Here is a 14,230-nt window from a genome sequence, read left to right as displayed (position 1 = left end):
ATTCTGATGTCTGGTCTGAACAACAACTGAACCTCTTGACCATGTCTGTGTGCTTTTATGCATTGAGTTGCTGCCACATGATTGGCTGATTAGAAATCTACATTAACGAGCAGCTGTGCAGGTGTACCTAATGAAGTGGCCATTGAGGGAACATTATACATTACATCTCAGTCACCAGGGTCACGTGAAGGTGGTGGATGGTTGTATGAGCAGCCGGTGCAGATCACAAGTCCTGCTTATGTGACCACTGACGCCAGGCAGACAATCTCTGAAGACTATTGATAATGGCTGGGGTCACCCGTCTTGTAAAGACACTGCCCAGAAGAAGGCAATGGCAAACCACTTCTGTAGAAAAAATTTGCAGCTGTGGAGGCCAAGTCATTGGTATATTTAAGGCAGAGGTTAATAGATTCCTGATTGGACGAGGCATGAATGGATAAGCAGTGAAAGGCAGGAGAGTGGGGGCAAGAGGGGAAATGGATCAGCCATGATGAAATGGCAGAGCAGATAGAATGGGCTGAATGGCCTAGTTCGGCTCGTATGTCTTATGATCTTATAAATCAGCCTGTCTTTGGGATGTGGGAGGATGTGGGAACCCAGGGGAAACCCAAAGGGCACAGCTTTTTATTCTGGCTTCTGGTCAGACCAGGCTGGACGGTTTCCCTTCAATTCACTTTGAAAGGGTCCAGGGGTTGGTCAGATCCAGGAAGAGGAGTGAGCAGCTGTCGAGACAGTGTGCACCAGCAGGGTGGTAGGAATGGGGCAGCAGGGAGCTTGGACAAGGTGAGGGGGGGGAGCACTGAAGAGGAAGATCTCCTGGTCCAACATCTGGCAGGCAGCACCCCAACGCATCGAGTTCATGATCCAGCCTGTGTACGACATCCTGCTGAGACCAGCGAACCCTTTTGCTTGTGGCAAAAGTGAGGCACCATCGTGTCCTCTCTGCCCTAGAATATATCCTCAGCAGCTGTCCAAAGTCCCTGGAAGACGATGATACCGCTGGCGTCGTGATCAGGTGCTGAAGGCAGTGGCGGAAAGTATCTCCTCAGCTATCAACAACAGTAAACATCTCTGCCAACCCAGAAAGCCCATAGTCTTCGTCAAAGCTGGAGACCAACCACATCCTCAGCCGAGATCACCAGCAGGCCTGCTCACCACGATGTCTGACGGGCAACTGGAAGTCAATCTGGGCAAGCAGTTAGAGTTCCCTGACTTCATTGCATTATCATCCCTGAAGCCTGACGTGGTCATCTGTCAGAAACCTTGAAGCAAGAGGTCGTGGTGCAGCTGACTGTGCCTTGGGAAGACCGGACTGAGAAGGCATTCGAGCGTGAGAAAGCCAAATACCAGGATCTGTTGGAGCAGTGCCAGGGACAGGGGTGGAGGGCACGATGCCAGCCTGTAGAGGTGGTGCGCAGAGGCTTTGCTGGCTAAAACCTACCCTCTCCTTGGCCTTATGGGGGCTGATTCAAAAAGATCTTCAGGGACATCACAGAGGGTTCAGAGCTAGCCTCCAAATGGCTCTAGATCAAGAGGTGTGATCCGTGGACCAAGGCTGCTGGGATACAAGCCGGGGCCTGATCAACCCTGGCTGGGTCACGTGGGTGAGGGTATTGATGTTGGAATGGCAGAAAGACACCCACCACTCCAGGTAGCATCACTGATGATGCGTCCCAGCATCATGCCACTAATCCCACACATCTATCAGTGTTACTAATATTGCCTCTGAACATCACATCTGTGAACCAGGCAGAAAATCAAAGCAAAGTCACCAACAGAAGAGATTCTGAGACATTTAACTCCTCCAATGTGCGGGGCGGAGAGTGTTTGATTGCCATCGCCTCTGACCCAATGACTTCAGCGGAAAGAGCTTGGAGATGGGTGTGTTGTTCCCTTGGTGACCGCCAGAGGGGGCACGACGCCGACTATTTAACGCAGGTCCAACAAGAGTTGCCAAGCGGGCAGCGGAGGCAAGTCTTGGGCGCAGCTGGCTGATAGGACAACATCTGGGCAGGAGGAAAGATCAGGAGCAGAAACCTTGGCAAACCACGGCTGGTCCGCGAGAGAAAAGTGTCTGTTTCCGTAAGTCCAGGAATTTTAAACGTGGCTATTATATTCACCCGTGCTGAGATACCCGAGTGCCCAACATCAGAAGCGCACGGACACGGTGGGGCGAGGGCGCAAATGCGCGTTCCTACTGAGAGTGCATTCTTTCACATGCGCCCGCTCCTCAGGTGATGTCTAGGATTCAGTTCGATTGTCCCCTAAGTGTTGTTGCGAGTAAGGTAGCGACTGGCAGCTCGAATGCGAAAATCCACTCAATTCTAAATGAAAATTAATATTCCATTGCGCTTTTAGGTAACGTTTTAACCTCGGCGATGTTTGACATGTTGGGACTGTGTCTAAGATACTGAATTAACTTCCAATTTTTTTTTTGATGAATCGAAATATTGTTTCTCAATGATTAAAAATGTTTACTAACTACATAAAATGAAACGAGAAGTGAAAGTTTGAAATCGTGTTCCATTGGAAACTGCGGCTGAGCTAAAATGGGGTGAAACAGCATTAAATTACTATCCCCCCCCACCCCCCGATCTTCCACTCAGCGACACTCAATCGTTTGTGTTTCTGAAAAGACCTTAACGTTAATGGTTTCTCTTTCCGCAGATGGTGTCTGACCTGCTGAATTTTCTGAGCTTAAATCAGATGTCAGGCATTTAAAATTTTAGTTATTTTTACTTGTTCAGTGGGGGGTCGACATGGTGAATCAGAGATCTGCATTCGATTCCGATTAGGAACGGTTAGAATTTAAGAGCTACGTCCAGTATAAATTATCGGGATAAATTACAGAACGAAAAAAAAAACTGCAGATGCTAGAAATCAGATTTTTTTTAAAAACTGAAAATGCTGGAAACACGCAGCAGGCCAGGCAGCGTCTGTGGGGAGAGAAGCAGTTAATGCTTCAGCTGGACTCTCCTTCCTCGGAAGAGCCACCAAATATTAAACACAAGGGGTTATGCAGATGCTGGACATCTAGAGCGCAGGAGCAACACACAAAATGCTGGAAGAATTCAGCAGGTCAGGCAGCATCTGTGGAGAGGAACAAAGAATCGATGTTTCTGACCGAGACCCTTCATCAGGACCGGAGAGGAAGGGTGCTGAAGCCAGAATAATAACTTGGGGGTGAGGGTGAGGGTGGGGGGGTAGGAGGGAGGGGGACGAACAGGAGCTGATGGGCGAGGCCAGGTGAGGGGGAAGGTGGGTGGGTGGAGGCAGGGGGAGATGAAGTAAAAAGCTGGGAGGGGTTAGGTGGAAAAGGTAAAGGAATCCGATAGGAGGAGAGAGAGGACCATGATCTCAGAATGGCGGTGCAGGCTCGAAGGGCCGAATGGTCTACTTTTGCACCTATTGTCTATAAGAGAGAGGACCATGGGAGAAAAGGGAACCAGAAGAGGTTCCAGACGGAGGTATGGGGAAAAGGGATGAGAGGAGGGCTAAAAATGTGGACTAGAAAAAGAGAGAAGGTGGAAGGGGAGGAAAGGAAATGTTAAGTTTGTTTCTTTATCCAATTTCCTGACTACTACCGCGATCCGGAGATGCGGCATGGGGAGAATTTCGAACACAATTACAAGTGCATCGTTATAATTTCTTTTAATGGCAGATAAACTCTTTTGGGACAAGATTTCTGAATTTGATGGAATGTCTCTACTGTTATCTCTCCGCAGGCGCCGAGAAAGGAAATTCGCCCACATTAAGGTTGAGACGGGGGAGTCGCAGGTCCCATTGAAGCGGGCAGGAGTATCACGGCGTCGACAGGGTGCCCGGGTTCGCCTGTGTTCCCCGTCCGGTTCAGATCACTACCAAACAATGAAGTCCCAGTAATCCCAGGGGGCAAGCAACAATATACAGACTTCGAGATTGGAGGGGTCGGCAGCAACGGGGGTGGGGGTGGGGGGGAGAGAACCTGATTGACTTCATTAGAGCCGACGAGGTCAATAGAAAGTTGGGAAGAGGGAGGGGAAGGGGTTATCGGGCCAGGAGGGACTGGCAAGCGAGGGGAGGATTGTCCAGTCAGTAGGGGTTGCCACTGCGAGGAGGGACAGGGAGATGGAGAGCTGGAACGCGTCCCCGACCAACAGCACGGCCTACCAGGTCCCAGTGGCGGGCAGCACCAACGGCCAGTCGCAGTTCACGGGGCTGGAGCTGATCCAGTCCTATAAGCCCCTCATCGTCCCCTGCTACGTGCTGGTGGTCTTCATCGGAATCTTCGGCAACTACCTTCTGCTCTACGTCATCTGCAAGACCAAGAAGATGCACAACGTCACCAACTTCTTCATCGGCAACCTGGCCTTCTCCGACATGCTGATGTGCGCTACCTGCGTGCCGTTCACGCTGGCCTACGCCTTCCACCCGCGGGGCTGGATCTTCGGCAAGTTCATGTGCTACTTCGTGTTCCTGATGCAGCCGGTGACGGTGTACGTGTCCGTCTTCACCCTGACAGCCATCGCTGTGGACAGGTAATTGTCAGCTCGGACCTGTCCGGAGTGGTAGAGCCTGATAGAAATCTAGATAGATCTGATAGAGCCCCAGACAGCCGATACCTTTCCCCCGGGGTTGAAATGTCAGATACTAGAGGGCATGCATTGAAGGTCAGAGGGGAGAAAATTCAAAGTAGACGTTCAGGTCAAGTTTTGTTTTACACAGAGCAAGCACAGGAGATTCTGCAGATGCTGGAAATCCAGAGCACCACACACAAAATGCTGGAGGAACTCTGCAGGCCAGGCAGGGGTTCCCAACCCGGGGTAAACGACCCTTCCGTTGCGGCCAGGAACGTCGACTGCACTCTTTTCCATAGACGCTGCCTGGCCTGCTGAGCTCCTCCAGCATTTTGTGTGTGTCGCTCAACCCTTTGCTCAATGGTGTTGATCCAGGCGTAAACAAAAGGTTGGGAACCCCTGACGGAGGCGAATAAACGTTTCGGCTGAGACCCGTCGTCAGGATAGGTTAATTTCCCATCTCCACTGCCCGCAATGGTTTCCTCTTCAACATGTTGATGAAGTCTTCATTTGTGATGGTTTTGTCATTTAACCCATGGAGTCTAGGTATTAATTCATCCGCGCTTCGATCTCTCCAGGATGAGACCGTCCTCCCGGACACGTTTTTATTCCCGTGAAGTAAGTGAACTGTGGACGTGGAGAGGATGTGTCTTCTTCTCGGGGAAGTAAGGGTCAATATTTGAAAAAAAAAATGAGGGTCCCCCTTCTTGGACGGAGATGAGCCGTTAGTTTTCCCCCCTCAGTCCGCCCCCTCACGGGCACCGGCCTCCCCGGCATTCAGGACTTCTTCAAGGAGCGAAATCTCACAAAGGTGGCGACAATCATTGCTGTAATTTACAGTTTTTATTATGTACTCCAATATACTGCTGCCACGTAGCAATAAATTTCACATCTCATGTCCACAAACACGAGAAAGTCTGCAGACGCTGGGAATCCAGAGCAACACACACAAAATGCTGGAGGAACTCGGCAGGTCAGACAGTATCTATGGACAGAGTAACACACACAAAATGCTGGAGGAACTCAGCAGGTCAGCCAGTGTCTATGGACAGAGTAACACACACAAAATGCTGGAGGAACTCGGCAGGTCAGACGGTGTCTATGGTCAGAGTAACACACACAAAATGCTGGAGGAACTCGGCAGGTCAGACAGTGTCTATGGACAGAGTAACACACACAAAATGCTGGAGGAACTCAGCAGGTCAGACAGTGTCCATGGACAGAATAACACACACAAAATGCCGGAGGAACTCAGCAGGTCAGACAGTGTCTGTGGTCAGAGTAACACACACAAAATGCTGGAGGAACTCGGCAGGTCAGACAGTGTCTATGGACAGAGTAACACACTCAAAATGCTGGAGGAACTCAGCAGGTCAGACAGTGTCCATGGACAGAATAACACACACAAAATGCTGGAGGAACTCAGCAGGTCAGGCAGCATCTGTGGAAATGAATAAAGAGTCGATGTTTTGGGCTGAGACCCTTCAGCAGGACTGGGAAGGAAGATGAGAAGTCCTGGCCATATGCTGGCGATATTAAACTTGATTCTGATTCTGAACAGTCTTTGTGAATTTGGAAACAATGAGAGAAGCCAGAGGAACTCAGCAAGTCAGGTGACATCTATGCTGAGGAATGAACAGCTGACCCCCTCAACAGGACTGGAAAGGGAGGGGGCAGAGGCCGGAATAGAAAGGTGGGTGTGTGGAGGAGAAGGAGTAAAGCTGGCAGGACTGTTCGCTGCCCTTTCCAAGCAGGTTCCTCCTTCTCCCGACTTTTACCTTTACACCAATCAGCTCCCCGGCTTTCCCCTCCCCAGACCCCCTTCCCCCTCACCTATCACCTGCCAGCTTGTACTCCGTCCCCTCCCTCCACCTTTCTATTCCGGATTCTTCCCCTTCCTTTCCTGTTGTGACGAAGGGTCTCGGCCTGAAATGTCAACTATTTATTCCCCTGCACAGACGCTGCCTGATCTGCTGAGCTCCCCCAGCATTTTGTGTGTGTGTATTGCTCTGGATTTCCTATCTGTGGTGTTTGGAAACTGTGTATGTTTTTAAGTAAATATGCACACAGTAGGCAAGGAGATGAAAAATTATCATGGAGAAGGAATAGTCAGAACGGTTATTAATGACCCTCAGCATCCAGGGACATGTTACTACCACTGGGGAAGAGTACAGGAGGCTGGAGGCACTCAGCATTTCAGGAACAGCTTCTTCCCTCCTTATTAATTTATTAAGATACAGTCCGGTCCTTCGAGCCAGCAACTCCGATTTAACCCTCGCCTAATCACGGGACAATTTACAATGACCAATTAAGCTGCTGACCAGAGAACCGGGAGGAAACCCGCGAGCTCACCGGGAGAACGCACAGACCGTGGCGGGAATTGAACCGGGGTTGTTGGTACTTTAGGTGGTCGTGCTAACCACTACGCTATGTCGATTTCTGTACAGTCCGGGAACACTGCTTCACTTTTCCTCTTTCGCATTACTTAGTCATAGTTTCACAGCAGCAGAGTCATTTTTTTGTGTTGCACTGTACTGCACTGCTGTCGAAAGACAACAAATTTAACGACGCACATGTACGGCCAGTGTGCCTGCCTTTTGCACAGCACTGTATTTGTTAGTGTGGAGTGGAGAGCCCGTTTGTAAATCTGGCAAGAGCGGAGTGTTGGGAATGCTGAGGGAGGAGTGGGGCAGGTGGCAGAGGAGTGCCAAGGGTGGGGAGGTGGCAGAGGAGTGCCAAGGGTGGGGAGGTGGCAGAGGAGTGCCAAGGGTGGGGAGCTGACACACCCAGCTCTGAGACACCAGGCAAGCTCATTTGATTCCAAACAATTGATCTATTGAGCGTTACAGAATGTCTCTCTGGTACTTCCCCTTTTCCCAACCATGACTCCTCTCTCCCTGCCCCCTTCCCTCTCTCAGTCCACAATAGAGACCCAGATCAGAATCAGGTTTATCATCACTCACATACAGTATGTCATGAAATTAGATTTTATTAGCGGCAGCAGTACAGTACATAAAATTACAACGATCTGTGATAATAAACCTGATTCTGATCGTATTAAGTATCGCAACAGGTTTGAAGTGGTCTAACCTGTTATTAGGTTGTGCATTCATGCATCCATAATAAACAGGGGCCTGGGAAAGTAATCCTCTACACGTTGTACTGAGCAGAATGTACATTACGGAAGCTTTGTGTGTTTTAAAAATTCTACTAATTCTGCTAATTAGAATTCCCTGGTGCGAGCTACTGACAAGATGAAACAAAAGAACGAGATCTCAGTGAGTTGAGTTTTGAAGGCCGTCCAGAGTGGATGTGGTTCTGATCAGCTGCTGTGGGGAAAAGGTGATTTCATTTGGAGCAGTAAACGTTACTCCCATCATCTCCGTTGGAGGAATATTGTTGATCCGTAATACTACCTCTTTTTCAAGATATTAGAACATAGAACAGGAACAGGCCCTTCAGCCTACAATCTTGTGCTGATCCAATTAAATTAATTATCAAATGGCCACCTAAACTAACTCTTCTGCCCACACATTGTCCATATACCTCCATTTTTTCTCACATTAATCTAAACATCTCTCAAAAGTCCTGAAGTTATCTGCTTCTACCAGCACCCCAGGCAGCGCATTCCCGGAACCCAACGTTCTCTGTGTAAAATACTCGTCCCTCACATCTCCTTTGAAATTGCCCCCTCTCACTACTGACTAGTCCTACTAACCCCACAATGAGTTCAGACGAGAAGGAGGCCGTTCGTCCCATCAGGTAGGGGACTATCGTTTTGAAAAATCAATCTGATTGTTTCATCTCCTCTATCCACAGATCCCCAAACCCTTCATCTAAACGGTTTGTTGGTTCCTCTCCTAAAGAATCTTCTTGAACCTAGCTTCTCTCAAAATTTGCACTATACACATTCCAAGTCCCAACAACGCTGGGCAGGAAAAGCACTCTAATCTTCTGTAACTGGTGCACTCTAGTTATTTTTTTTTAGAGACACAGCACACAATCAGGCCCTTCCAGCTCAACGAGACCCAATTACACCCATGCGACCAATTAACTTACTATCAGTACGTCTTTGGAATGTGGGAGGAAACCGAAGCACCCAGAGGAAACCCACGCAGTCACAGGGAGAACGTCCAAACTCCTTACAGGGAAAGGCGCGAATTAACCTGGGTCACCGGTGCTGTAATATTATTATGCTAATGTTACGTGACTGGCTGCCCCAGTACTTGTACCAATGGAATCCTGATGTAGCAATGAGAAGAGGCTTGAGTGATGGATATTGCCTTCACTTCTTGAAGATGTCCTGGATAGTATGGAGGCTAGTGCCCATGATGGAACTAACTGAGTTGGCAGCTCTCTGCAACTTTTTCCAGTCCTGTGCCGTGGCCCCTCCATACCAGATGGCGATGCAGCCAGTTAAGATGCTCTCTGCGGTACATCTGTAGAAATTTGCGAGTGCCTTTGGGAAGCGAGCATGTCCTGGGTGATGGAGGTCCTTAACGATGGACGCTGCCTTTTTGAGGCATCGCTTCTTGAAGATATCCTCCACGCTGGGGAGGCTGGTGCCCATGAAGGACTGACTGAATTCACAACTTTCTGCACCTTTTTCCGGTCCTGTGTAGTAGCCCCCCCCCACCCCCCAACCCATACCAGATGGTGAAGCAACCTAGTTAGATTGCTCTCCACAGTACGTCAGTACAAATTTGCGTGTGTCTTTGGTGACTTACCAAATCTCCTCAAACTCCTAATGAAATATAACCACTGTTGTGCCTTGTTTTTAACTGCAACTGTAGTTGACAAATTTATAGATAGCATTTGAGCTGTGCCTGGTCGCACAATCGTGGGTGTAGAGAGAGTGGAGCAGTGGGCTAAGCATGCGTGCTGGTGTTGACTGTCTGTGAGGAGAAGATGTCATTTCCGTTCCTCACAGACTGTGGTCTCCCGGTGAGGAAGTCAAGGATCCAGTTGCAGAGGCCCAGGATCTGGGGCTTGTTGATTGGAACTGAGGGCATGATTGTGTTGAATGCTGAGCTGTAGTCAACAAACAGCAGCCTGGCGTACATAATGCTTTTGTCAGGGTGATCCAAGGCTGAGTGGAGGGCCAGTGAGACTGGATCTGCAGTAGACCTTGTTGTGGCCATAGGCCGATTGCAGCAAGTTCAGATCCTTTCTCAGGCAGGAGTTGATTCTAGCCAAGAGCAGCCTCTCAAAGTGGATGTGAGTGCCCCTGGGTGATAGTTGCTGAGGCAGGTCTCCGGTTCTTCTTGGGCACTACTGGCACCCATTTCAAGCAGGTGGGGACCTCTGACTACAGCAGTGAGAGATTGGACTTGCCCTTGAACACTCCTGCCAGTTGGTTGGCACGGGTTTTCAGAGGCCTACCTCAGGGCCTGACACCTTGTGCGGGTTCGCCTGTGTGATGTCGGCCTCCAAGGCAGATCACAGGGTCACCGGATGCTGCAGGAACTCGCAACCAGGTGTCGTTTTATCCTCCCTTTCGAAGTGTGCATAAAAGGTGTTGAGCTCATCTGAGAGTGAAGCGTCACGGAGATTTATGATGTTCGGTTTCATTTTGTAGACAGTAGTGGCCTGCAAACCCTGCCAGAGCTGATGTGCATCCAATTCTGCCTCTAACCTCAATCAGAAATGTTTATTCACCTTTAAAATAGCCTTCCTTTCCTGTGCCGTGGCCCCTCCATACCAGATGGCGATGCAGCCAGTTAAATTGCCTTCCTTGGACGACTTGTACAGTTCGGGGTCACCGGTCTCGACTGCCACAGATCTAGCTTTCAGCAGACCCCTGGTACAGCTTCTGGTTTGGGTATTTCTGGTATGTTCTCAAAGGCACACACTTATCCACACAGGTCTTGATAAAGTTGGTGACAACTGTGGCATATTCATTCAGACTCGAAGATGAAACCCTGAGTATTGTCCAGTCCACTGACTCAAAATAGTCCAGTAAGCACTCCTCCACCTCTGTGACCATTGCAAGAACAATAATTGAGGGACTTCCTCCTCCAACCCGACCCATCCCTACACTGCGACAAACACAAAATTCTGGAGGAACTTAGCAGGTCAGGCAGCATCTATGGGAGAAGAATAAACAGGCTTTTTGGGCTAAGAGCCTTCCCCGAGATTGAGAAGGAAGGGGGAAGATGCCAGAATAAAAAAGTCATTCTGACGTGTCGATCCATGGGCCTCTTGTGCCAAGAGGAGACAGAGAGGCAGAAGAAAGGAAGCTGTAGGCCATTTCGTCTGACCTCAGTGGTTGGGAAGATGGTGGAGTCGATTATTAAGGATAAGATCTCAGGGTACTTGGAGGCATAGATTTCCTTAAGGATTAATTACTTGAATTTCTTTAAGGGAAAATCTTGCCTGACAAATCTGTTAGAATTCTCTGTGAAGAAGTATTAAGCAGGATATTCAAAGGAGAATCAATAGGTATTATGTACTGTACTTGGATTTTCAGAAGGCATTTGAAAGGTGCCACATATGAGGGTGCTTAACAAGCTACGAGCTCATGGTATTACAGGAAAGATTCTAGCATGGATAAAACAGTGGCTGATTGGCAGGAGGCAAAGAATGGGAATAAAGGGAGCCTTTTCTGGTTGGCTGCTGTAACGTAGTTTTCCTCAGGAGTCGGTGTTGGGACCGATTCTTTTTACGTTATACGTAAATGATGGAACTGATGGCTTTGTTGCAAAGTTTGCAGACGATATGAAGATAGATGGAGGAGCAGATAGTTTTGAGGAAGTAGAGGGACTATTTTCCAAAAGAGAGAAAATACAAAAAACTGAGGTGCAAAGGGACTTGGGAGTCCTTGTGTGTTCCTGTGCAGGATTCCCTAAAGTTTAATTTGCAGTTGAGTCTGTGGTGAGGAAGGCAAATTCAATGTTCACACTCATTTCAAGAGGACTAGAATATAAAAGCAAGCATGTAATGTTGAGACTTTCACTTGGAGTATTGTGAGCAGGTTTAGGTCCCTTATCTTAGAAAGGATTTGCTGACACTGGAGAGGGTTCAAAGGAGGTTCACGAAAATGATTTTATGATTGAATGGCTTGTCATATGAAGAGTGTTTGATGGCTCTGGGTCTGTGCTCACTGGAGTTCAGAAGAACGAGAGGTGACTTCATTGAAACCTATCGAATGGTGAAAGGCCGTGATAGAGAGGATGTGGAGAGGATGCTTCCCATAATGGGAGAGTCTAAGACCAGAGGACACAGCCTCAGAATAGAGGAGTGTCCTTTTAGAACAGAGATGAGGAGGGATTTCTTTAGCCATGGAGTGGTGAATCTGTGGAACTCTTTGCCACAGGCAGCTGTGGAGGCCAAGTCATCATGTGTATTTAAGGCAGGGGTTGATAGATTCTTGATTGGTCGGGGCAGGAAAGGATATGGGGAGAAAGCAGGAGATTGGGCTGAGAGGAAGATTGGATCAGCCATGGTGAAATGGTGGAGAGGAATTGTTGGGGTTAGTGGCCCTAGTTCTGCTCCTATATCTTATGGTCTTTAATAATGTAGGAAAATATATTTCAGGTTAGTTAGGAGTTTTTTTTCTCAGATCAGAAATGACTAATACAAAGGGGCATAATTTTAAGGTGATTGAAGGAAAGTATAGGGAGATGTCAGAGATAGTATTTTTGTACAAAGCGGTGGGTGTGTGGAAAGTGCAACGGGAATCTAATCGGAAGACCACAATCTGTGCAGACCGGTGGATAATGCCTGCTCCTTGCTGACAATCAACCCGGTGCACCTCAGGGGTGTGGGCTTAGCTCACCGCTCTACTCTCTATATACACATGACTGTGTGGCCAGGCATCGCTCAAGTACCATCTGTAAATTTTCTGATGATACAACCAGTGTTGGTAGAATCAGATGGAGATGAAAGAAAGCTAGTTGAGTGCTGTCACAGCAACATCCTGGCACTCAATGACAGTAAGAGTAAAGAGCTGATTGTGGACTTCAGGAAGGGCAAGATGAGGGAACACAAACCAATCCTCACAGAGGGATCAGGAGTGGAGAGAGTGAGCAGTTTCATGTTCCTGGGTGTCAATATCTCTGAGGATCTAACTTGGTCCCAACATATCGATACAGCTGCAAAGAAGGCAAGATAGCAGCTATATTTCATTAGGAGTTTGAGGAGATTTGGTTTGTCACCTAAAACACTCAAAAGCCCCTACAGCTGAACTGTGGAGAGCATTCTGACAGGATGTATCACTGTCTGGGATGGGGGCGGGGGGGGGGGCGGGGGGCTACCGCACAGGACTGAAAGAAGCTGCAGAGACTTGTAAAATTAGTCAGCTTCATCATGGGTATCAGCCTCTGTAGTATCCAAGATATCTTCAAAGAGTGGTGTCTCAGAAAGGCGGCGTCCATCATTAAGGATTCCCATCACCCAGGACATGCCCGCTCCTCATTGTAGCTATCAGGAAGGCTAAGTTTCATGAGGAGTTTGAAGAAATTTGGTTTGTCACCTAAAACACTCAAAAACCTCTATAGATGTACAACGGAGAGCACTCTGACCGGGGTTGGGGGGGGTGGGGGGGGGGACGCTACTGCACAGGACCATAAGAAGCTACGGAAAGTTGTAAAGTCAGTCAGCTCCATCTTGGGTACTGGCCTCTGTACAACCCAAGACATCTTCAAGGGGTGATGCCTCATAAAGGCGGCGTCCATTACAAAGGACCCACATCACCCAGGGCATGCCCTCTTCTCATTAATCCCATCAGGGAGGAGGTACAGAAGCCTGAAGACACACACTCAGCGATTCAGGAACAGCTTCTTCCCCTCTGCCATCCGATTCCTAAATGGACATTGAACCCATGAACACTACCTCACTTTTTTTCAAAATATATATGACTTCTGTTTTTGCACTATTTCTAATCTGTTCAATATACATATATATGTATATGTATACTTACTGTAATTGATTTTCTTATTTATTTTCATCTTTCAATATTATCATGTATTGCATTGTGCTGCTGTCGCTAAGTTAACAAATTTCATGACACATGCCGGTGATATTAAACCTGATGGGGTGGAGGTAGAGGCAGGTACATTATAAACTCTTAAATAGGCACATGGACGATAGAAAAATGATGGGCTGTTTGAGAGGGAAGTGCTAGGTTGATCTTGGAGTATTTTTAAGGGTCGGCACAATATTGTGGGACGAAAGGCCTGTACTGTGCTGGAATGTTCTATGATATGTGTTAGGAGAGTGTTTGATTCTGAAAGTCTGAGGTTCAAATTGCAATAGGATCCAATTTGGCTGTTCTGTCCAGAATTGCGAGGAATAGCGGTGTTGGTTACGCCGGCTCTGATCCAGCGAGGTTTCCTGGCCCAGCCCAGTCTCCTGCTCGGGTCAATGCCTTTGATTTCCTGAGACAGGATCACATCTGGGCTAACTGGATGGGGGAGACAACTTCTCTCTCTGGTCCATCAGGAGTTTCCAGGCATAGTGAAGACCTATGACCGGTTTGCAATTCTGTTTACAAATGTAAACTGACTCTCAATCCTCACTATCTCTGGAATGATAACCACACACACAGCCATGGCTGTTTCTTATAAAATCCGTGATCAAGTTGTTGCTTCACAGACAATGATGGCATGAACATCAATTTCTCTAACTTCCGGTAATTTCTCCACATCCCCCCCACCACCTTCTCTGTTTTTCCC

At 48.2% G+C, this 14,230-nt stretch overlaps 1 protein-coding gene across 1 annotated transcript in view; it reads left to right on the top strand.

The window, feature by feature from the left end:
• The first annotated feature begins 4,061 nt into the window (after nt 1-4,061).
• LOC140739906 (prolactin-releasing peptide receptor-like) overlaps nt 4,062-14,230 on the top strand; it is a 16,388-nt gene continuing 6,219 nt past the window's right edge. The window contains exon 1 of the mRNA XM_073068609.1: nt 4,062-4,517. Within this exon, the coding sequence (XP_072924710.1) occupies nt 4,108-4,517 (410 nt within the window). The 5' untranslated portion in view covers nt 4,062-4,107. The remainder of the gene's footprint in view (nt 4,518-14,230) is intronic.

Source organism: Hemitrygon akajei, chromosome 1 (genome assembly GCF_048418815.1).
Source record: "Hemitrygon akajei chromosome 1, sHemAka1.3, whole genome shotgun sequence".
In the NCBI taxonomy this organism is placed as follows: Eukaryota; Metazoa; Chordata; class Chondrichthyes; order Myliobatiformes; family Dasyatidae; genus Hemitrygon; species Hemitrygon akajei.
Note: the sequence above shows the minus strand (reverse complement) of the source record. Positions and strands in the feature narration are given on the sequence as shown.